The 25,790-nt window shown below is 28.8% G+C and overlaps 1 protein-coding gene across 1 annotated transcript in view; it reads right to left on the bottom strand.

Moving 5' to 3' along the window:
* LOC111630194 (ribonucleases P/MRP protein subunit POP1-like) overlaps positions 1 to 25,790 on the bottom strand; it is a 60,893-nt gene that overhangs the window by 2,416 nt on the left and 32,687 nt on the right. Inside the window, exons 5-9 of the mRNA XM_023374256.1 lie at positions 22,507 to 22,740; positions 22,348 to 22,435; positions 19,418 to 20,050; positions 14,619 to 14,759; positions 14,457 to 14,537 (exon numbers count right to left, since the gene is read on the bottom strand). Coding sequence (XP_023230024.1) covers positions 14,457 to 14,537; positions 14,619 to 14,759; positions 19,418 to 20,050; positions 22,348 to 22,435; positions 22,507 to 22,740 — 1,177 coding nt within the window. The remainder of the gene's footprint in view (positions 1 to 14,456; positions 14,538 to 14,618; positions 14,760 to 19,417; positions 20,051 to 22,347; positions 22,436 to 22,506; positions 22,741 to 25,790) is intronic.

The following is a 25,790-nucleotide window of genomic DNA, read 5'->3' as shown; positions in this document are numbered from 1 at the left end:
CAACACCAGCTGTTCTCAAGGTCATCCAGCTGTGTAAACAATGACTCATCAGTGTCAAATTTCACAGAAAGGCGAGACAAAGGAAGTTAAACTTTGAAGCTTTTTCTTCAAAATTAACGCATTTCTTTCGTTTTTTCAGTTTTAAATATTTTTTTGTTTAATTACATTAATATCAAAAATTGGAAAGTCCCAAGGGGGTTAAAACTGATTTTGAAAAATGTTTTCAATCATAAATCAATTCACGTGCAGGTTCAAAAAGGTATGGCGAATTTTTTTGAATCTGCGTGCCATATAGTAAGCATACTTATCTTTAAAGATGCGTGCCAAAGTTTTAGACTTTGAATAACGTTATTTAAAGAAATTAAACGAATATATCTTAATTATAATACATGCAAAAAAGGCTGATTGAAAAAATAAATACTCAGGTAAACCGAAAGGATGATTAAAAAAGACGGTTGATAGATAGAAATTGTATGATACGTTACGTGCCAGATGATTTCTCCTTATGTGCTACTTTGGGCACGCGTGCCATAGGTTCACCACATTAATGTATTGTTTAATGTAAAAAATGGAGTTCAGATGTAGCTGTTTATTTGTAATGTGTTATAAAGATTTAATGATTAAAAATTATAAAACCACTAGCAGACCCCGCCACGCGTTGTTGGGGCTCAAAATGTATCTATTATAAATGTATATAACACTTCCCCCGTGAGGGGAGGAGAATTTTTCGAAAAATTCCTTCCTGGTGTACATTGTCTTGACGTACCCTATTAAAACGAATAAAAAAATGCAAAAAACCGCATCTAAAATAGTATAATAGAAGCCAAGTTCTTCACGGTAAGCCTTAATCCTGTCTCTCTCCCCCGCGGGCGGAATATCGAAAAATCCCTTTTTAATGTATATTCTGTTGACGTATCCTATTAAAACGCAATCAAAAACGCAAAAAACCGCATCTAAAATAGTATAAATAGAAGCAGAGTTTTTTACTGTAAGCCTTAATCCTGTCCATCTCCCCCAGTAAGGGGAATTTCGACATGTATATTATATAAAAACACGTGCGTATTCGAATGCAGCGTTGTGTCAAAATTTCAGAGGAATCGGTAGGAACAAACGAACATTACATTTTTATTTATATAGATAGATAGAAGATGATGCTTTAGTTCATTTTCACAGAAAAGCGTAATGCCTCACAGAAAAGCAAACTTAGGTCGTCGTACTCGTAGCGACATCTGTTGGACATAAAAGCCTTAACCNCAAATTGAAACACGGATGAACAAGTTTACTTGAGTAGAGATTTGCACATTCACAAATGAGATGTAGAGGAGTCTCCTCAGCAGATCCACAAAAGCAACAGGAGGCTGAGGAGGAGAGTTTCAGTCAGCATACATGTTTACAAGTGGCCAAAATCAGTAACAACGCTGACCAAAAAGCAAACGTTCCTGTTGAAAGATGAGAAATCCTTACTTTTCCTAGAGAGCAGACTAGGAAAATTTGCTCTGTTTTAAACCAGGTATTAAAGCCAAATGATTGCTGGATTATATTGGACAATATTACTATTATGTAATTTGGTACCTAATGCCTGACTCTACAGCCAAATTATTTAGCAATTAATAATAGTAGTGGTAATATAGCTCAACATAATTCAACAATATTTTGGTTTTAATATATAACTATCAGGTGTAAGATGTTTATATTTGTTTTAAATCAGGAATTAATTTTCAGCTCTGAAAAAAGTTGTTAAAGAAAGCATTAAAAAAAGCAGTTACAGGAAATACTAACAGCTTGTTTTGGCCCTACAAAGGGATATGAAGCACCCTGTTTGGCCAGCAGATCAGCATTTACATTACCACATCCTCATGTCTTGACACCCACAAGAGAAAGGCCCTATTATGGATACCTAGCTCATTGAGATGCAAACAGCACTCCCAAACAAGTGATGAAAACTTATTAAAGGATCTCTACATAAAGTACTGTAAACACATCAAATAATAGCTAGCAAAATTATACCGACATTTAAAATATTTAAAAAGATAAAAAAAATATTTTGAAGAATATAATTATATATACATATACAAAATAGTAAAACATCCAGCAGCAAGTTGCTTAAGTTTCCTGGTAACATCTAAAACTGTGTGTGTGTAGCATCATCTATTATGATATTTTATTTTAAAAACTTTTTATATTTTTAATTATTATAAAATGGCAAAAAGCTTAATTTTGAGGATAGGGATGTATTTTATAAAAATATTGTAAATGCTAATAACAAGTAAAATTGCCATTAAGACACAAATGTCCCCGCAAAATTTAGACAAACATTAGAATTATTAAGCTTCAAAGAGGATAAACAAAATTGTGCCTCACACACACACAAACAAACAAACAAATAGAAAAAACCCCCTGAACTTTTTTTGAATTTCTTGATGTTTCAAGGTCCCCGAGTCCAAAAATGTAAAAATCCTGGAGACCATATTTTGACCAATCACCATACTTTCTGTTATATATAACAAGAGCCAGGAAAGTAAAAATAAATTACTATAGCAGTAATTTATTTATGATAAAAAATATTTTTCATAAAAACCAAAAAATATTTAGTTAAATTTATTTTTTAAAAGTTAATAGAAGTTAAGGATGGTTAAAGTAGTAAAAGAATTAGACTGCCATTCTAGAGAATCTGGGTTCAAATAGATCAGAAATTTTCAGAGTGGTTAATCTGGATACTTCAGTCTGTCCCTCCCCATCCAGTCACCCATTGTGAACTTGTCTGAATCCATGAAAACATGCAAAAAAGGAGAGACAAGTTACAAATGAAAAGGTAAAGAGTTGTTATGGATCCATGGATGTACAGATGTTAATATAAAAAAATATCTAATCATGTGCTATTATCAATGACATGGAAAAATTATAAAAACAAATCTTAAAAAGATTTATAATATCTTAATGTCAATGTCATCACTATTTAAGTAATATAAATGGATGGCCAGATGGCTGTAGAGATTAAAGCATCAGCCTATTCCTATGGGGATTGAGTCTGAGGAGTTGAAAAACCTCATAAATTTTTCATAGCTCTATCATGGATACATCAAGCACATCTACCCCATTGGAAACCTGACTGAAACCACAGAGCAGAAAGAATAAAAAAAAAAAAAAAATAATAATAATATAAATGTTTGGCAACTATCTGATTCAAAGTTAAATATTCTCAACATTTTGAATTTGATTCAAAGTGATTTGAAGCTAAGAAAACTAAAAAAATGTTCACCAACAATCTGATATATCGTTTCCTTAAAGCAGTTATTTCTAACTTTTAAACTGATTAAATATCATTAAAATGTTTTCACAGACTATCTAATATAATGTTAGTTTCATTTTTTTGAATGCATAAAAGAGCATAAGCATACATTTTATTGGCATTTATTATCAATTTATATTCACATGTACCAGTACATAATCCTGGGTTATGTTGTCTTTATGCAAAGTTTTTTGTGATTACCCGATTGACCACCAGAGAGCTCAAAGCAGTTAAAATGCTATAAGAGACGGATAGCTATTGTAAAAATTTTTAATCATTATTTTATTATGAAAGTGCCAAATCCTAAAATAAAACGTTGACATTTTGATCATTTTTAACTTTGTGTTAATTTTTTAATACAGTAATACCCCGAACTTACGTCTTAGCTGGGAACGAGCGATAACCGCGTAAGTCGGGGTATAATTTCGTAATTTGTGTAAAATCCAAGTTGGATGTATGTAAGCTAATAAATGTTCTCGTTAGGGATTGTAAATTTACCTACTTTTTCATTTACCGGTAATTCGGTAAATGAAAATTAAAATACCGGTTTACCGGTAAATTTTTTTCCTGAAAAATAAAATTAAGGTGATAAAAAATATAAGTAATTTTGATTTCCATTTCACATTTTCTATTTCAAAGGTATAGAATATAAAAAATATAAAAATTAAAGTGTTATTCTAAACAAACTATAATAATAACTTTTAGAAACATAAATAAAATAATACAGAAAAATAAAAATAAAACAGAAATAATATATAGTACCTAATACCATTTTACTGATTACCATTTTTTAAAAAATAACTTCTCAAGAAACTTAAATTATTTAAAGTCTTATCTCCTAATTTTGATCTAATTTTTGTACAAAATAATCCGGGTTAGGTTAAGTTTCTAGACTTTTTCGGACATCATCTTTAAGTAATAAAAATCTTTCCAGCATGTTTAGTAAGCTATTCCACCGGGTTCTACAATCTAAAATTAAAGAAAGTTCTTTTCGTGAGAGTAATGGGGATTCCCCACGAAAATAAGGTTAGAATAATACATATTTTGCACAATCGTAAAGCATAATGTTAGAATCTTGTAATAAATATTTGTATTTAATTATTTTAAACTGTTGTTAGAAGTAAAAAATTTATTTAAGGTACAAATTTTTATGTTATATTGCAATAATATTGCTTTAATGTCCTGCCATAATGTGGTGTATTCAAAATTGCTATTAATTTAAAGAGTACGTGAAATATTTACGTATTATTATTTTTAAATATTAAAAAAAGATATTTACTTAATCTTTAAGAAAAACGTTGATTGTAAAGATTTTAAACCTTTAAAAATCTCAAAAAACGGCAGAGCACAAATCACATATGCTAACTAGAGCTTTCTGTACAATTTACAGTGCCTCTCAAACCCAAGAAAGTTTAAATTAAAATTAAACAAAAAATATCTCACATAAAATTAATAATTAGGTATATTGTTGCTTACACTTATCTGTTTTTTTTCAATGTCCCTTTAGCCCTTTTAAATATCTATAAACACAATATTTTTTACATAAAAATTTCTAGTATGAATTTTTCATTTACCGAATTACCGGTAAATTTTTGAAATTTACCGGTAAGTTTACCGAATGTTTTTTTTGTCAATTTATCGGTTAACCGGTAAATCGGTAAACCGGTATACAATCCCTAGTTCTCGTTAATCTTATCTCGTCTTTTGATTCGTTCACGGTTACAAGAAATCACCACATAGAGTCTCTTGAGTCTCCGTAGATATAACAAACAGAGAAATAAATAACACAAAATAAATTGTAGCTGTGTCAATTCCGCGCGAAACGTTCGAACATGTAAGCCAAACAATAGTGTGGGGGGAGTGAGTAATCGAGAGTTGCATGGCGCTCAAACAAAAGACGAATCGACAAAATTTGAAAATCGCATAACTCTGGGTTCGCGTAAGTCGAGGTATTACTGTATTCTATATATGATGTTTTAAGATTTTTTACATCTTCAAGCTAATTTACTGTTACTTCTGAGTTGGTCTGTGAAAAGAATAAAAAGAAATAGACTCAAAAAAATTATATATTTTTATTTATGTCTTCTATAGCTTCAAATAAAGATAATCCTGGATTATATCGTCTTTATGCAAATAATGTTTGACTTTATGCAAAAGTTCCAATTAGTTTTTATATTTAATATTTATATACACAGTACATAGTGTATACTTTGTGAATAAAAAAAAACCAAAAAGGTTGCATCTAGTAGCAACAATTTAATCAATTCATATGAAAATTTACACATAAGCATTGACATAAAACAAAGTTTAAAATTAAAAGAAAAAAAGGATTTATCAAACTGGTTTGAAAAATCCTTCTTTTCTTTTGATTTTAGAACTTGAATAATCTTCAAACTGGTTATCTTTGGGCTATTGCTATTTGAAAAACTGTTAATTGCCATATAAGTGATTATGTACAGTACTATACATGTCCTCTTGAGTAGATCCAAGTGTTACTCAAAGGTTTTTTACAAACTACAATAGCTAAGGTCTATACTTGGACATTCAAAAATGTCAGCCATTTCCTTCTGAAGAGAACACCTAATTATTTCTGAGCAATTATAATTATGTTGGAAAATGGCATTATTCTATTAAAATTCAGTAGGTGACAAGAATTTATCATAGATAATTTAATATCTATTTAATAACATGTAATTACAATGCTTAAATCCTAATCAATATAACTATAATTACAGCAAATAAGTAAAAAACATTCAAATTTGAAAACTAGTAAGAAGTAGTGCTTAGAATTAGATAATTTCTTTTAACTAAAATGACAACAGAGAAAAGATTTTTGAAAGAAAGTTTACTGAAGGATGGACATTTGTTATTGGACAACTGTTCATTAAAAACAGTCAAATTTTTTATTACATTATCAATTTATGCACAGTAGCTTTGCAGTCATGTGAACAGGAATAGATGTTTAAATATTAATGAGTTTGGTTGATGTGTCACAACAGTTATATTAAGTCAGTTAATACAAAGTACATTGTTTCTAGCTTCTCCAAAGTCATGAGCCAAAGTGACAATGCACAAGCCATATCATGACCAGAGTGTTATTCTGACTTTAATGTCATAAGTGTTAGGGCCAACACTAATGTTATCATCATTGTTCATAATTCAGGTATATGCCCAAAAAATTACACTTTCTATTATAGTTGACCCTTTGTAAGCTGTGACAACACTGGACAATTAATTAGGACAGTTGACATGCATATTGGAAACCAGAAATTAATATGACCAATTTGATATAAACCAATTTGTTGTTTTATAAAATAGTTATTATTTTTAATTGTTTTAATAATGGAAATAATGAAACAATTAAATTACAACATTAAATACAGTAATAAATATATGATGTTTTTGAAGCCTGCCATGTTAATAATTTCATTTCTGTTAGTGAGGTTACTGTTTATTACAGTAACCATAATTTATGTAGACATGAGTAATATTGCTGCAGAGATAATCTTTGTTGTAATTATATGTATTCCCTTTGGTACTTTTGGGTAGGAGTTTTTCTAATTCTGATGTTGTCAGCATGTGGAGATTTTTTTGATATTATTATGATAACAACCATTATGTTGTATTGCAAAATTTTGCTGAATTTCCTTCAGACTAGAAAACAGATGTAATAAATACATAATTGTAAAATTAAAAACAAAGCATCTTCATTGAAATTAAAGCAAATACATTTTTTAAAAATTTGTCAAGTTTCACATGTATCCAGTCTCCAGATTCAATTTGGCAGCAAGGTAATCCTGTTATATCCATCAGATTTAATTGTCATTCTATCAACTCTAACTGATGTATCTAACTGTTGATGTGCCACAATTTTTTGTCTGCTTCAACCTTTTTCACAGTTTGTGTTTGAACAATCCAAGTCAGTTATTCTATACATACAATGTCACATCTGGCACTGCCACTGAAATCTTGCTTGAATGATTTAGATATTGTCTAATCAATGACAACATAAATTGATAACTTGATGGTATGATTTGACTTTTTGTAAAGTTTGCTTAATACAAACCTCATTAATACAAAGTGCCAATTTTTAAGTCCAGTCAACTATGTATTAATGGGGTTTGACTGTATATGTTTTTTTGTTTAAAATACCTAAATACTTAAGAGTGATGATTTATCACACCACACAAAATAGAATTTACTTTTATGACGTAATTGGTTTCTGGAAATTGGTATTAAGCCAGCCATCATAAATCAAACTAATTTCTTAAATACTCAATACAATCTATTTGTAAAATTAAAGCTTGAGTTATGTCATACTATGACAGAGAGAATATTTAAATATAACATCATATTTTATACAATTGCAAGTAGAAATTTATATCAATGTAAAAAATTGTAAAAAAAATTCAGTACCTAAAGCAAAGCTTTACCAAAAGTATACAAATATAATTCATTTTATGGATATTTATTTAGAAAATCATNACAGAGAGAATATTTAAATATAACATCATATTTTATACAATTGCAAGTAGAAATTTATATCAATGTAAAAAATTGTAAAAAAAATTCAGTACCTAAAGCAAAGCTTTACCAAAAGTATACAAATATAATTCATTTTATGGATATTTATTTAGAAAATCATAAGATTTTTCTTGTTACTGTAAAATTTCAGCAAAGTATTATATAAATGAAATTCTATATTAATAATCTTCAGAGGTAGGATTTCACTGATTTACAAGAGAGATTAGTCAACATGAAAATCCAGAAAAATCCAGAAAATCCAGAAAAATCTGAAACACTGTATGTAAATAAAGTAGTTCACAAAACTTTTTGTGAACTACTGCAACACAAAATTTATAAAGTACAAAAAATCAATTTTAAGGAATAATAGCATTGGTAATTCAAAAAAACATCAATTTCTTTATACTTATCTATATGCAGTTTTGTAGACATAAAAGAGATATAACTTTTGTTTAATTTTTTTGATATTTCTCACCAATGAACAGTTATTCCACAAAAACAAGAATCAATAGTTTTTTCAAGGGCTGATTTCACCTCCTAAAATCATAATACGGCACAAATAAAAAGTAGTTTTGTTTTATGAATGAACTACTCTACCTTTACACGTTTCAAATTTTTCTGAATTTCCAAATTGCTTAACTTATAATATTAGAACTCTTGTTAGGAACAAGAGTTCTAATATTACAAGTTAATATTTTAGAATATATCGTCACAATAAGCTTCACTACTGTTTTAAACTTTTATCTAATACAACCAAAATATTAATAGGTCATACAAGAATTTAAAATAAATAAATTCATTTATTTCAAAATTAGTAACAATTTTTAAAAATGTCCTATTCAGAATTAAAAATATATCATCATCTGATATCAATCAATCAATTCATTTGATTTAGGCCCTGTCCTCAAGATAAATTATAGACTGTATGCTTGAATAAACAAAAATATGCACATGCTCTGTATGAAACTTACTTGAACTTTCATTTTGTGTTTCTGGTTGGTTGTAAGTAAATGACAAAAGTGAATTATGCCTGAAAACTATTTTAATTCATTGGATACTAAAACAAAATTAAGGTATCAAGAGAAACTGAAATATAAAAATTTAGAATTTCCAGATCCATTAGATGAATACACTAGAAATAATGTTTTAAATAGTTAAAAATTGGATCCATATTAATTTTGGAGACATTTGGATTTATCTTATGTACCAGGTGTACTCATACAAAAGATTTTAAAGCCTATAAAAGTTTGAAATAGTTTAATTATTCTAAATCTGGGAAGGAAAGAAATATTTGTTTTTTCAAGAATTCAGAAAATTCAGTGATAAGGCTAGTATCTGCCGAAGTAGAAGCCAAACTAAAATGGTATATATCTTGGACAATGATTCAAGATGATAAAGTTGTTTTATCAACTCATTGTACCTGCATGGCTGGGTAAGTGTATTTTATCATTTTTGTTAAATAGAATATTTTTAAGTAACGTTATAAAGAATAAATGTAAAATAAAGTGTAACTATTTTTATGATTTACTGTTAGGAACTTGCAATGATGCATTAAATATGTTATCAATGATTGATTAAAGTCATATAGATTAGGAGAGACATAGGTGCTCTTCTTTTTTTCATTGGAAGCTATTGAAAAAGAAAGAAAAGTATTATGTACTAAGGATGCACCGATAAGCAAAATGGCCGATTACCGATTAATTGGCCATGCATTATCGGCCGAGTAGTGTTAATAATTTATTGCATTAATAGTGTGAGATCCTGGAGTTAATTATAGAGTTAATTATAATGTGGAAAAAAACCCATTTTTCTACACCTGGTATTTCCATCTCCCTCAGGTCAGGTAAACAAGAGAGACGATCGAATGTCCTCGCAAAATCAACAATCTCTTCCTTTGTTTCTAAAATAAATCTCAACACTTAATTGTTGATGCATGGAAACTTCGACATTGTATATTAAAAAGCTGAAGTGTTTCTGTGTTTAACAGAAACAAAATATATTTCTTTAACCGCTGATATTTGGACAGCAACTACAAACAATTCTCCTTTTTTAAGTGTAACAGCCCACTGGTTGAAGGATGATTTTCAGCAGGAAAGAGCTGTTTTGCAAATTGTTTCCTTTGAAGGTTCCCACACAGCTACACGAATCAGTGAACAGTTAAAAATTGTTCTTGAACAGTATAAGTTGACAAGTGATAAGATATTCTTAGTACTAAGAGATTCTGCAGCAAATCTGGTAGCTGGAATTAGGAATTGCAACTTAGAAGCATTATCATGCTTTATACATACGCTGCAGCTGACACTAAACGAATGCATATTTTCTAAACAAGATGTGAAAACTATAATCACAGTTAATAGAAATATTGTCACACATTTTAATCATTCTGCTGTAGCTGTAATCAAATTGGAAGATTTGCAAGAAAAGTTAGGTTTGCAGAAACACAAATTAATTCAAGATGTTCCTACTCGCTGGAATTCTACATACTACATGTTGGAACAGCAAAAGGCCCTTGTCACATATGCTATAGATAATAAAATTCCTACGTTGAGCCCATATCAGTGGTCTCTCGTTGAAAAAATTGTTCTACTTGTAAAACCATTCAAAGAAATTACTGTGGAAAGCCAGCAAACGAGAAGCCACTTCATCTTCAATAATTCCCACAATAGAGACTCTGAAATTATTCTTATCAAAAGCAAAGATCAGTAGTTCCTTTAGTGGCATTAATACCACAACAGACGAACTAGAAAATCCACCAAAAAAAAAAGATTTTCAGCATATATAGAAAACAAGTCTTTATGCTTGTCATTTTTATTAGATTCAAAATGAAATTTCAAAAAGAAAATATGGTAGAGGAAATCTCAATAAGAATTAAATTCTGAAGCTTCTACTTCTGGAGGTGATCAAGATGGAGGTGAATTTCTAAGTTTTTCTGATTTATTTGATGAATTAGCTTCTGGTAAACAAAAGAATGAAGAATAGCATGTTTTTAAAAAAAAAAAAAAAAAAACGAAAGAGACGAACAAACGTTTCGATCAAGAATTAGAAACATATTTATATTTACCCTTTAAACAAAGACATAGTGACCTATTTTTGTGGTGGAAAAGTTTAAAAGAACTTTTTCCTAATTTGAGCAAAATAGCTATGAAATATTTAAGTGCCCCAGCATCTTCCATTGAAAGTGAAAAAATTTTCAGCACTGGAGGTAACATTTATGAGCCGGCAAAAAATAGGTTATGCCCTGAAAATGGTGAAATTCTCATGTTTTTGCATTACAATTTAAGGGTTTTACAGTTTGAATATTAAATTTTTATTTGTTTTATATGTTTAAAGTTTAAACTTATAAAACAAATAAAAATTTAATTTCTCTTCTTAACATATTCAATACTCTCTTTTTAATTTAAAGTTTAAACTTTATACAGTATTATACGTTATATTATACTAATATGTATCAATGAAAGAAATAATTTGAATTGTAAAATTTTTTTAATATTCAGTTTGTCATGTAATAAATAATAAGTATATAACAGAAATTTATTAGGTGTTATTACTAGCATTGTACATAACATTCTAACAAAAATACCAAAATGTAAAATTGGCCGATTATCAAAACCGATTAATTGGGGAAATGGCCGATACCGATTAATCGGCTAAGTGGCCAATACAGCCGATTACCGATTAATCGGTGCATCCTTATTATGTACCATATATTACAATTATGTATTTGGAATAAACTAAAGAAAAAAAAAAGTTGTTGTTTACATATAAAATTTAAAAAAATATATTCTAAACAATATATATTTAACAAATGCATATTTATTTATTTATAAATATTTTTAGTGTTTGTTCTATAGTGTTCACCTAAAAATATAAATGATTAATATTTGCCAACAAAATGAAAGTGTGACACATCCTAATGATGAAAATAAAAATTTTGATAATGTTGATCAAACACAAACTATCTTAAACATATTAAAGACAAGTACTGTATTTATTTTGAATAATATTAAGTGAAATTCACTTTTTTACAAGTTATTTGTATTAAGTTTAAAATCAATTTATTCATTAACAATTTTCATTTAAATTATGTTACATGTTATACTATAGATATGCTAATAGTACTTTTATATTCACTTTTTTATTTAGAAAACTATACCAGATGCATTAGTTTCACCTCTGTATTAGTATTAAAATCACTCTGAAACTGATACCTGCTCAGAAGGTAAATTAGAAATTGATAAAGAAAATATGCCTAATACATTAATAGAATTAATGAACAAAATACAAAAGAGAGCAAAACCATGAAAGCTGCAAGAATAAATTTTTAAGTATAACTGTTAGTAGTGAAAGAAGATGATATTTAGACCAAGCAACCAGAAACCAATCAATTTACTATGGCATGAACAGAAGACGACAGACTGACATCTTCAAAATTTTGTAAGATTGTGAAATGTAAAACTAGAGCATAAACAATTATAGCAGAAATTCTTGAAAATTTAAACTGAGAAGTACACTACAAATCTGTTAAATGGAGGAAAGAAAATAGAAAGCTTTAGATGCATTTTTTGCTCCAGAAGCACCAAAGCATGAGTCTCCTTCCATTTCTCAGTCAGGACTAATATTGGATGAAACACATTACTTTATAGGAATGTCTGATGCTGTATTTAAGTATAATTGTTGTCCTTCAGCAGTAGTTAAAGTAAAATGTCCCTCAAATATAAAAAATAGAGTAATTAAGAAAGTTGTTATAGAAAAAGACTTTTATTTGGAGAAAGATTTGCATTTGAAAACTTCTCATTATTATTATTATTATTATATACAATTCAGGGTGAAATGGGTATTTCTAGATTACAACATGGATTTTTTGTTGTTTATACTAAGAAAAAAATAGCAATTGATAAATTAAATTTTAATAGCATTTATTGGAATGACATCAAAAATACTTTGTTATCATTTTTTGTGTCATATATTGTTCCAGAATTATGTTCAAATAACCTTAACATTGATTTCAAAATATTAAATTCAGTTACAGTTGTAAAGGTGAAAAAGCAGGAATGATATCAATCTGTTTTTTACATTATAAACAGATATCAATCTGTTTATAATGTAAAAAAATAATTTCACTTCAGTTATATTGGTTTAAAAAGAAGTCCCAAAAGTAATTGGATATGTAAATATTGTCTTAAATAATAAACAAATCTGTGTTTATTATTTAATATATTATTATTAGTAAAGAATTTACATAACTTCACAATTTACAAGAATAAATATTTATTAAAAGATCATCTCATTGTTTTTAATGTCATGTCTTATCTTATTTCATTTTCACATTTTAAAGTATACAAAGAATTTTATATTGTTTTAATTTATAAAAATACTTATTATTGAATTACTGCACTTCTGAAATTTGAAAGGGCACAGCAAACTACCAATATATTATCAATAGTTGATACATTTGTATCCCTCACTCTCTTCAGTAAAGAAATTGGCAATTTTGTTGAAAGAATCTTAAATGTTTTTAACTGACTAACTATTCTTTCCACATAACTTTTAACTTATGCCATTTTCCTAGATAGTAATATTTCTCTTCCATGCAGCTGTTTCTTTTTCCTCATATAGAATGAGGAATAAGCAAATTAATTCCTCTTACAGATAATAAATCTATTATATTAAATCCTCTACTTGCAAGGATTATGCCTCCTTGCTCTAGAAAATACAAAAATCCAGAATTTTTTTTGTCTAATCCAAAATTTCTAATAGCTATAAGTATTAAACAGAACAATTAACATCTAAATGCTAATTCCAGCACTGAATGAACAAAAAATTTTAATGCTCGAACGTTTTCGGCCATCTTTTAGAGCCCCTCCTCAGGAATGTATGAAACACACAAAAAAAAAAAACAGTTCTATCATTTGAAAACTTCTAACCATCGAATACAGCTGTGTTCCAAATTTTTAAATATTTAAATGATGTACCATTTGAGCATTAAAATTTTTTGTTCATTCAGTGCTGGAATTAGCATTTAGGTGTTAATTGTTCTGTTTAATATATAGTTCCAGTTTACTTATGCTAGTTTTTTGTCTGAGCTTTAAGTATTATTACAGCTATTAAATAATTAATTGTATTTTGTCCTTTGTAGTTGGTATAGGTTTCAGCCCTAGCCCTTAAAACTTATGATCTTTATATAGTAGATCATGAGCAGTCAATGATGCATCTAATATTTTCAAGCATGGGTCTTTGAAAATATCTGGCATGCTTTTTATAACAATATTCTTCTGTGGTGATTTAATTGTACTCTTTAGTACAACATATAAACAATTAAGCCATTACAGAAATATCCTGTTATCTCAAAACAGAATAAACATTTTTCTAGAAGTACTCACACACTTGATTCCAACAATATTGACTAGCAACAACAGGAAGTTAGAAATTGGAAGTGTTAGTAAGTTCTTTAGCTGTGCCTTCTGTTGAGAAGTTTATTGCAGAATACAATCTATAATGAATGTGAATCTGATTTGAAACTAGATTATACATTGCAATGGATTAACATCTTATTTAATATTAATATAATTTATAATTTAATTTTATAATAATTTTACAATTATAAAACATCTCTATAATTTTATTTTTACCAGTTTAAACTTACCATTTTCATTTCCACTTTGAAAAATTATGAGGAGTGGAATTCTGGATTTATTACTCAGTTCTTCTAAAGTAGTATTAAAATCTAATAATAAAAAAATGACAATTTTATTTATAAATTACTAAACATATTTTACTAATATATTATAATAAAAGTTAAATTTACTCAAAGAATTATTTGATCTCATTTCATTTAACTTTGCTTGAGGAATTTTCTTGAAAGATACTTCATCACGAATAGATGAATCCCAAATATGTGAATATGCAAGTTCAGGTGTGGGAACAATTTCTTCATTACAGCAATCATCTAATATATAAAAATAGTTTTATTTAAAACTTTCCATTTTCTTATTGTTCCAAAAAAATTATCATTATGTTAAAGGAAAAATTTTAAAGTCTACAAATATTTAGGTTTCCAACAGGCCAAAATCATACAACATGCACAAATCAGCAATTAAACACATATTTGAAGCAATCAACACATATATCATCCTAGCTTATTCATTGGACATGCACAAAACTAAAACTCCACCAAAAGCAAACATGATGAACAATAACCTAAGCTCAAGGCCGACTCTTCCTTGTAAAGAGAAAGGATAGATCTCACAGATATTTTAAATCTTCACTACAAACAAATACAGGTGCAGTAAAATATTTACTACAAAAATCAATAAACATCACAATTACATAAATTATAACACTTACACAGACAAAACACATGCCATTAAATCTTCACAACACTGACCTGGATTCACAGTATACAAAAGACATTAAAAACACAAAATATAGCAATTTTGGATCCAAGAGGAACACTATAGTAAGCATCCAAATGATCTCAGCCAGGTTGTGTCAAACTTCTGGCTAATTCAAAAATGCCTCTTTGGAAGACAGAAGAGTTCATGATTTTCATACAAGAAACTTTAGGAAGAACATTTTAAAAGACATAACATTCACAGACACTTGTGGTATATGTCATATCATGCACAAGATTATACAACACATCACACCAGGTTTCAAGCTTTTACCAAAACTACTTTCAGCAACATAACCAAATAACAAATATAATATATCAAAAGCTTGCAGACAAACTAGTTACACCCACCAATTATACTATGAATATATACTTCAGAAGATCACAGAAAACAACACACACAAAATATGCCATAATCACAGACAAAATAATCCATCACAACCAACTACTAGACGTCATGTTTGTTGATAAACAAAACAAAATCATATGCATCATAGACAGTTGTACCAAACAATCATAACATACAAAATACACACATTGTAAAATAGTAGAGACTCAGAACTTGCCCACAAAATAGTGTCTGTGGAGAATGGATATACAGTCGACCCCCCTATAACGTACGTTCCTATAACGACAATTCCTATAACGTAGCGAAAAAATTGTAGCAACTTTCGTATAACGTACCTCCTATAACGTCGTTTCGCGACAAGATTGATAGAGTCTGGACCAATAGTGGATGAGCAGCCGAACTACTTTCCTCCGACCCTGCGCCACGCTACGGAGCGGCTAAATTGAGTTTGCTATCGTCTGTTTAGTATTATATATAAATTATATATAAATTAGGTACTGTACATATAATTATATATTAATTATATATAAATTAGGTACTGTATATATAATTATATATTAACTTAATTTATTGTAACTTTATTATAATTATATATATGCTTTCTGCCGCCTGGCAACACGCTACGGAGATTTTAGGCTAGTAAGTTGAGTTTATTATCGTCTGCACAGTATGTAAATTAGGTACCGTAAGTCTAATACAGCACTAATTTTATACATTTCTTGTGAAAGAAACACTTCTTATTCAACGGCCATAAAAATTATTTATATTAATGATGTCTCCAAAGGTCAAGTTATCTTTCTGCGATAAATTATTTATCAGATATCGCGGCCGCCGTTTCGTGTGCTGTTCCGCGACGAAGACAAGCTTTGAACAACGGGCGTAGTCGAACGGTACACACTCGGTAAGTAATCCTATAATTTTTTGTTTATAGCATAGTTTATACGGATTACTCCCAAAAAATTATACGTGTTTTGGAAATGTTGAGTCGAAATAGTCTAGAATCGGTTAATTTTATAGAAGAAAACCTTTCGAACAGCCTTAGTCCGTAAAGTTCCCACCTATCGGGCTGTGATTGGCTCATGTATTTAATCGTTCCTACAACGTAATTTTCGGTTAGCGTGGAACGTATCTAAGCGTTATAGGGGGGTCTACTGTAGTACTTATTGCACATGTAGTTCTTTTTTGCACAGGCATCATATCACATACCCTGTACAAAAGTTTGGAAACATTAAACTTTAACAAGAGTGTATACATCACATTATACAAAGCAGCCATACTAAACACATCACATAAAAAAATTCTTATACACAGATGTACAGAGTCGTCCATTTTAATCAATCCAATGGAATAACTCAAAAGCTATGCATCCTATAAAAAAAATCATTAAATCGTAAATGCTAGACTTCAAAGGGGCCACAGGATGGGGCTATTGGTTTCACCATAGATGGCACTATAGTTGGTGAAAATGGGATCAACTTCATTTTCTTAAATGGGAACCCCAATTTTTTATTGCATATTCTGATTTCACATAAAAATAAACAAACTTTTATCTAAAGCATTTTTTTTGAAAGCTACAATAATCAAAAGTTATAGATATTTGAAGTTTTATGCAGCCATCACTTTGTGCACACATGAAACTGTGGATGCCTGTAAATTTCACTGAAAAAGGAAGAAAAATGCTAGAAAAGTTGTTAGTAAGCTATTATTATTTGTTAGAATGAAGATTGTCTTCTCTTTATCATAAGCTTGCTAGATTAACTGCTGTGACACTAATTTTGAATCAGTTCATTATTTGAACAAAAAAAAAAAAAATGATTTTACCAAATAATAATAGTTTCCTAATAACTTTACTAGCATTTTCTTCCTTTTTTCAGTGAAATTCACATGTACATGAAGTGGCAGTCACATAAAACTTCAAATGTCCATAACTTCTGATTACAGTCTAAGGGAAGAATCAACTTGAGAGCAATGTCATGTGATGTTTCTCCAGTTAAACCAAACAGCACATTCCCTAATGATGTCAGCAATTTTTGCTTAGTATGTCAGGCAATATGTTTAATTTATTTTATTTTCTCTCACTAGATGATAGAATGAGTTTTCTGTTAATCGTGTTACATTTTTTTATAACATTGATAACTGTAAAGAATTATGCATTTAACAACTATTATAGCAAACTTCCTCATATTCCAATACCAGAATGTGAAGCTTCCATAACTCTGTTTATAATAATGGTGAAATGTTTAACAAATGAGGAAGAAAACCACCATTTATGATTTAATGATTTTTTGTAGGATGTGCATTTTTCAAATTATTCCACTGGATTGATTAAAATGGTCCACCTTGTATACCTAACACATAAATAAAATAACAGCTTTTCTGTACCTATTCCTTTACCTTGCACAGCACTAGACACCGATTAACTAAATAGGACACATTTCACCAACATGATAAGAGTAATAATTCACAATCTTCTTCAAAAAATTCTAATATTTCACAAAAAAATACAGAATATTTGTTATGGAGGAAATATACTGTCTTTCAGCATTAAATTTATGTTTTTATTATTTTTGATAACAAGATTTTTAGCCTTATTTTGTTTTTTATGTTATTTTACTTATTACTATACTGTATTTATTTTGGTTATACATTTTTCCATTTTATTTATTTTATTTAACTACATTTTGTATATGTTGTGAATATCCTCCATATTTGTTTCAAAATTAAAACAAAAATTTTTTGCAAAGGTTAAAATTCTAACACTTACTATGCATTTATGTTTAGAATGCATTTGTATGTTTGGTCAATGTAAAAATTAAAAAACAAGAAAAAAAAAAAAAAGGAATTGATATTGAAATTTTGTATATTCTTTGAGGATGACATTTTGAAATGTTGAAAGTATTTGCACATATTCAATTTGTCAAATAAATAAACTTAACATCAAAAAACATATTTACTCCATAACCTATATTTGATGTCATACAATATCCACTTGAGAACCCTTGTGTAACTCCAATATATCATGTGTGTAAAAAGAGACACACACTTTCGATCCTTCCCTTTTTGGATCTTCCCTGGGTTCAATTTTTATTGGAAGATTATAAATCCAAAACAAACATATTAACAAGTTCCAAATGTATATTCTTTTTATGGCATATTTAACAAAGGACTTGAGGAAGATCCGAAAAGGGAAGGATTGAAAACATTAGTCTGTTTCTATGCACACAATATATTGGAGTCACACAAGGGTTTCAAGTGAATATTATACAGCAACTCCAATCTGTAGAGTTTATGATATTTTGATGTCATATGTGAGTATATAATATTTTCCTTTTTTAGAATATTCCTTGTTTTAAAATTCCCAATATTATAACATTGGGAATTGTACAAAGGAATATTTTTAGGCACTTTTCTTTTTTACTAGTTTTATGAAACTTCTAATATGTATACATAATTTAAATACTGCAACTAAAAATACTTAAGTTAATGATTCTCAAAGTATGGCCTGTGGACCATTGGTTTATGAGCACTTGCCAAGGACTGACCCAGTCATTTTGCTAAAATGCAATTCTAAACTATTTGTTTGAACCTTTTCAAAAAAAATATTTTTAAGAATGCATTATTTATTTTCTATATTAGGTTACTGAATAGACAAACTTTTTTGAATTCACTTTTTTAAATGATTTTTACAGAATAAGAACTGAATGGGGCACAGGTGCTATGCTGCATTTGCAGTTTTATTTACATGGACTGCATAACATTAAGTTTATTAAAAGTTAAAAAGTTTCTTGACGTTATTTCATTTATAGAGATAAAGATTTAAACATATAATGAAAGATAAGGGAGAATGTCTTGTAAATAAACTTACCATTTAGATGACTCGGAACTTTCTTTGAAGGTAACGAAACTCTTGGATCTTTTACAGTAGTACCAATAATTGTTCCAGGTAACAATTTAACAGAAGAATTGTTTAATTTTTTCCATGTAAACTGTTGTATCTTTTGTAAATCCATAAATACTTTTGATTTTGGAAAATTTTCCCACCAGTTAGAAGTTTCATTGGAAACTTCTGGATCTGGATCTATTAAAGTCTGTTGTAAGGAATTAGTAATCACAGATTGTGATTGTGGTCCTACCAAACGATGGCGAACAAGTACATCTTTTAATATAGTCAAAGTAATATCATTACTACTATAGATACTAATTCTTTCAAAATATAATTTTCGTTTACTGTCACAAGTGGCTTCAGATATATTATTTTGAATTTTTTGTTGCAAATTAAACAAATTTATTAATTCATCAATCAGCTCTTTGATACAAGAAGGGTGAACCCACAACCATATATATCTCATTTCTTCTGTACTTGATTTAAAGTTAATTTGAGGTTTCCAAAAAAATTTTACTGGTCCAATGATTCCATATGGATAAGAATTTTGATGAAACAGAAAAACTGTTCCTTCACGACTCCCATTAAGATAAAGTTTTGATCCAAATGTTAATCCTATCAACAAAATGTATTAAAACTAAGACATATCTCCAAATTTTTAAATTAAGTTATACTCTGCTTTGGTGGAGAACTCAAAAAAACAATAATGCTAATAATATTACAAAGTCCTCAGTGTTTTCAAGCCTCATCATTAGAGATATACATTTAAAATAATCTTTGAAATCAGCAGAATAAAATTTTCAAATTTAAAACAATTCTAAATGCTTCAAATGAATGCTAATTCATGAGTATTCTGAAATTTGTGGTGATATTTTTATTACTGTTTTGAGTTCTCCAATAAAGCAAAGTAGTTCGAATTTTAGTGAATATGGAAAAAATGACTACTACTACTTTTTAAGATTTTATCATATGGAAATAATATATATATTATTATAACATTTGTTATGTATTTGCTATTTTAATTACTATAATTGATTTTCATAAACTTACAATAGGGTTATGCTCCTATGAACATACTTTAAGTTGAATATCAACTGATATTAATATGTGTTTTTAATATAAATTCCATATAAAATTTCTGAGATTGAAAATTCGATTTTTAAATTATATAATATAATTCACAAGCCTGAAGAAATAATTATTAAATCTGAAGACATATGTTCAAAATCCAAAGATATTCCCAGCAAGGTGGCAACTAAAAGCTCGACAGAAACTGCCATCACATGGCATTGGTAAAAAGTGTCAAACTGAATATTGCTAGCCTAGGGAGAGATCAAAATTCAAAGATTGATGACTATTGAATATGCATTGCTATTGCACTATTCTAAAGTCAAAATATCATAAGTTAAACTACTGTAAAGCAAAGAGTACATGTACATTTTAATTAAATAATTTAGGATATTCTAACATTAAAAGAAATTAAAACAGCTAAAAAAAAAGTATTACTGTATAAATTTATTAACTGTAATTACTAATGTTTTGTTTGCTATTTTTGTAGTACAATCTTTAACAACTGCTAGTCTATAGTTGAAGTAAGAAATCCTAGCAATTTAAATAATATTGTAAACAAATAATGTCTAAAGCATCAATTCTGATGCTTTAGACATGATAATGATTATCTATCAGTTGCACATTGAAGCTGATACCACTAAAAGACATCCTATAAATGCCTATTTAACTGGAGATATCAACAATAACTGAACTTTGATTACAGTTTTTTTTTATTAGTATATTTGAGATGGAGTAATTCTCCACTTATAATATTGTATTCAATTTCAAAATTTGATCAATTTATGTTGATAAAACATTGCTGTTTTCCATTCATTGCAATGAGAAAACCAAAAATGATATAAAAAATGGGGGTCCATGTTTTCGAGATACAAGGTCATACATAACATAAGCACACATGACAAAGTGATATCACATGAATGTATCAAGTGATGTCCCAAGGTTGCTAGCATGTCTTCTATGGACTTATAGAATTGAGTTTGTTCTCAAAATTTAATGGGCTTATTTTGATGATACTTTGCCATTTTCCATTAATTGTGATGAGGAATTCCAAAATGTAATGAGGTTCCATTTAATTAAATGTAAAAAAATAGAGACCCAAGACTTTGTTTTTGATATACAGTGGAGTCAAAGTGACAATGCCCTTGCTCTCTATGTGAAAGGAATTTAGGGGTAAAAAATAAAAAACAGCATTGTGTGGCCCTAACAGAAAATAGGTGCAAAAATGAACAAAACATAAGAACAAAGCAATCACTGATTGGTTTGTTCTTGGACTAATTCTATGTAGTGGCAAGTGCAAGGATTGCCTCTCCTGTGGTCGGCAGCTACAAGCAGGGCAATGAAAAGGCAGGGGCACAGGGGGTACATGCTGAGGGCACAAAGATGATAGGGTGCCAAAATTCCAAAATTGCTACATGGGAGAACTAATAAATTCATAGAAAACTGTCACACACAAATATGAAAAATTATATAATGAAAAATAATATACATTATATTAATAAAACATGATTTTATGACTAACATTAAATGACTGATAATATTATCTGTAATTACAATCAGTGGATCTACTATATTTATGTTTAATTTTTATTTTATACTTATGTTTTCATACAATGATTCATTATTCTATTTCCATAGTAATAAAACTATAATTATTTGATTTTTAATTGTTTTTCTGAAGATGAGCATTAATACAAAAATATTCAAATAGTTTGTTTATAATTATTTCTTCTAAATAAAATAGTTATTCTATTTATAAATAAAGATGAAAAATCATTTTTTTTCAAATTGTTTTCCAAAAAATCTATATGATTTAAAAATATGTAAAATTTTCTAAAATTTACCTAAATCAGGATTTGTTAATTGTGATAATTGCTGTAGAAGAATTTCTTCTTTTCCTGATAATTCTATGCATCCATAATATGAAATATCCTTTAATATAAAATATATTTTAAATTCTTTTCAAAAATATTAATAAGTCATAATAACATCATAAAGATTACCTGTAAAAGTGCATGATTGATAGTTGATCTATAAAGAGCTTTTACACATTTATCATTTGACTGATATGCCAATTTGTAGCCCCATATTTCAATCATTTTGAAACGTTTTGCAAACCATATATGAGTTTCTAGCCATATATGATTCTTCTGTCTTCTGTTATATTCTTCCAATAAATTTCTTGGTTTTCTTCGATATTTTCTGCTTGGTCTTTTTGTTTTTTTCACTTTTTCTAACTAAACAGAATGGATTTTTAATAATAAATAAATGTTTCACAAACATTAATAGAACTGAAACAGTTGTGTAGTAGACTTACAACATGTATTAAAAAGTAAGCGAAGGAGAAAATATAAAACTAGAAGAATTATTAAGTTTAATAATATATTCTATTGTAATATGTATTATTATAAAACCAAATGTAATGCATTTAGACAACCAAGCTTGAATTATGCATTCAATTAAAAATAATGCTTTAATAGGAAAACTCACCAGCTAGAAATAACAAGCATTGAAGCACTTTTGATTTATATTCCTCCATTAAAGCATTATTTTTGTTTAATTTTATCTGTAGAGTTATATGTTAATTATTATGTAATATATTGTGTAATAATAATACTACATTATATTATAATGTATTGAATTGAACCGAAAGTTTGTTCAAGTATTTACATAATCACTCGTCTGTGGCGCCTCTGTCATGCTTATCAAGTTTTAACTTGTTTAGGTTGACATTACGAATATTTGCATATTTATTACGTAAGTTTAATTTCAACTATTTTTTAAAATTTTGTTATCTTTTAAGAAAAAAACATTAAAATGGAAGATAAGAGGGTGCATTTTCGACATCTCGATTTATTATTTCCAAAAAGGAAAAAATGTGACAAAAACTCAAAAAAAAATACGTGCTGTATATAGGGAGAATGTAGTTACTGATCAAACATGCCAGAAATGATTTTCAAATTTCAGGGAGGGAGTTTTTTCTCTCAAAGATGCACCTTGGTCAGGATGGCCTTCAACCATAGGAGTGTTTGGAGTCTGTAACGACTTTAATTCAAAATGATCAGCATAAAACAACATGAGAGATAGCTGACATCTTAAAAATATCCCAAACATCTGTTGTCAGACATTTGGCTAACCTTGGATACACTTCCTGTTATGATGTTTGGGTTCCCCATCAATTAAGTGAATGAAACCTTATGTTTCTGTATGTGATTCACTTTTAAAATGCAATGAAGACGATCCCTTTGTAAAGCAATTAATAACAAGTGATGAAAAATGGACTGTTTACAACAATATTCAACACAAGAGATCTTGGAGTAAGCCAAGTGATCCTCCAGTGCCGCAATCTAAAGCTGGTTTGCATCCCATAAAAGTAATGATTTCAGTTTGGTGGGACTAAAGGGGTTCTTTATTAAGAGCTTTTACCCAACAATCAAACAATTAATTCCAATAAATATTGTCTCCAACTGGATGAACTAAAGGCTGTAGTGCATCAAAAACGTCTGTAACTTGCAAGTCAACAGGGAGTGGTATTCCATCATGATAATGCAAGACCACACATACCATTTAACATCTGCCAAAAACTTCTAGACTTTAACTGGGATGTTTTGAGTCACCCTGCATATTCTCCAGATATTACTCCCTCAGATTAACATCTTTTTCATTCATTGCAGAATAATTTAAATGGCATAGAATTTGAATCCTTAGAAGGTATCAAAAATCACATTGATAATTTCTTCAATCAGAAACCCATCCAAGTTTACACAGATGGAATTATGAAACTATCCGTCAGTGGTGTAAGGTTATCAAACAGAAGGGTGAATATATAATGGATTAAAAATTTTTATTTCAGAATAGTATATTTTATTTCTTTCTAAAAACTGAATGAACTTTTGGTTCAACCAATTATTATATTCTGAGCAATTTTTATTATTTACTAGAATTTGTTATGGTTGTCTTTGTGTCTCTCAAGAAAGTTTGTACAAATTCAAGGACAAAAATATAATTCATTGAATTTTCCTATTAATCTCTTGCAGAAAGAGAAATTCATGGAATTTGTCCATCAAACTCAATTCAGACCACTTGGGGCAGTGAGTTCAGGTAGTCAAAAAGTACATTTTATCCAAGGGTACACTTTGATTGCAAGGGTAAGTTATTGTTTAAGGATTCAAAAGAGAAATGTTCTGACTGTTAGGTGATTAAAATACAGTGCACTCCCAATTTGTAAGCTTGTAGTGTAAACTGAGGCTGAAGTGTGACAGTAACTTGGTTACCAGACTATTGTTAATCTTGGTACACACAAAAATGTCACATGTTTGGCTAATTGGAGAAAATCTTGGATGATTTGTGTCAGCCAACACTTTCAGGTTTTTTTGGCATACTTGGTCTTGACTTCTGATGTGAACTACATTGCCACAGAAAAGTACACTAAGCTACTTATTTATACAGTTTTTGAAGTATTAGTTGCTGTTATAATGAACATTCTTTTTATCTTAGATAATTTTCTTAATTAGTTCTGAAAATTCTTATAAATTTATTATTGTTTTAATAGAATTTTATTAATTTTTATAATTAAAAAACTTTTTTATTCTTTAGAGATAGCAATACTGGAACATTTTCAAAACTCAGCCAGGATTTGAACCTGGGCTCTCGACTTAACGAGGTGCAACCACTACACTACTGAGCTTATAATTAAATAATTGCTATCTCTAATATTAGTAATAATTCATTATATTGTTTTAAAAAAATTTATATATTTACATACACACAAAGAAATGAAAATAAATAATGTTATTTTCAGAACTATTTTATGGAAATACAGTAGAACCTCAATTATCCGGATTGCTCAAAATAAACAAAAATTTTACGAATTTGCTGATTTGCACCTGGCAAATTATGACACTGTTTATGTACGTGATGGAATGCATAACTTTTTTGTTTCAACGTCTCGCCCAGCACAGTGGTTGTAAACTCTTAAATATATTTTACGTTGTAATAAAAATAACTTGACATACTTATTTATAAATAATTTATATTCAAATTACATCATTTCTATGACCAAGGGCGGCATAAGGCATGGGCGACGCGAGCCACCACATATGCCTCGCGATCCGAAGGGCCTTGCACCTCGAAGGTTTATGCATTACTTAAAAGCCGCATATGCGACGAAAAAATTTTACTCATCATAAAATGATAAATAGTTTGTCAAATTTTTATTCATAAAAATGCAGTTTCAACTGCTTTTTATTTTATAAAATCTGTCTTCTTGCGCCACCAGAGAGCCTTT

Source organism: Centruroides sculpturatus, unplaced genomic scaffold (assembly GCF_000671375.1).
Source record: "Centruroides sculpturatus isolate CEXI.00-Female unplaced genomic scaffold, Cexi_2.0 scaffold613, whole genome shotgun sequence".
NCBI lineage: Eukaryota > Metazoa > Arthropoda > Arachnida > Scorpiones > Buthidae > Centruroides > Centruroides sculpturatus.
Note: the sequence above shows the minus strand (reverse complement) of the source record. Positions and strands in the feature narration are given on the sequence as shown.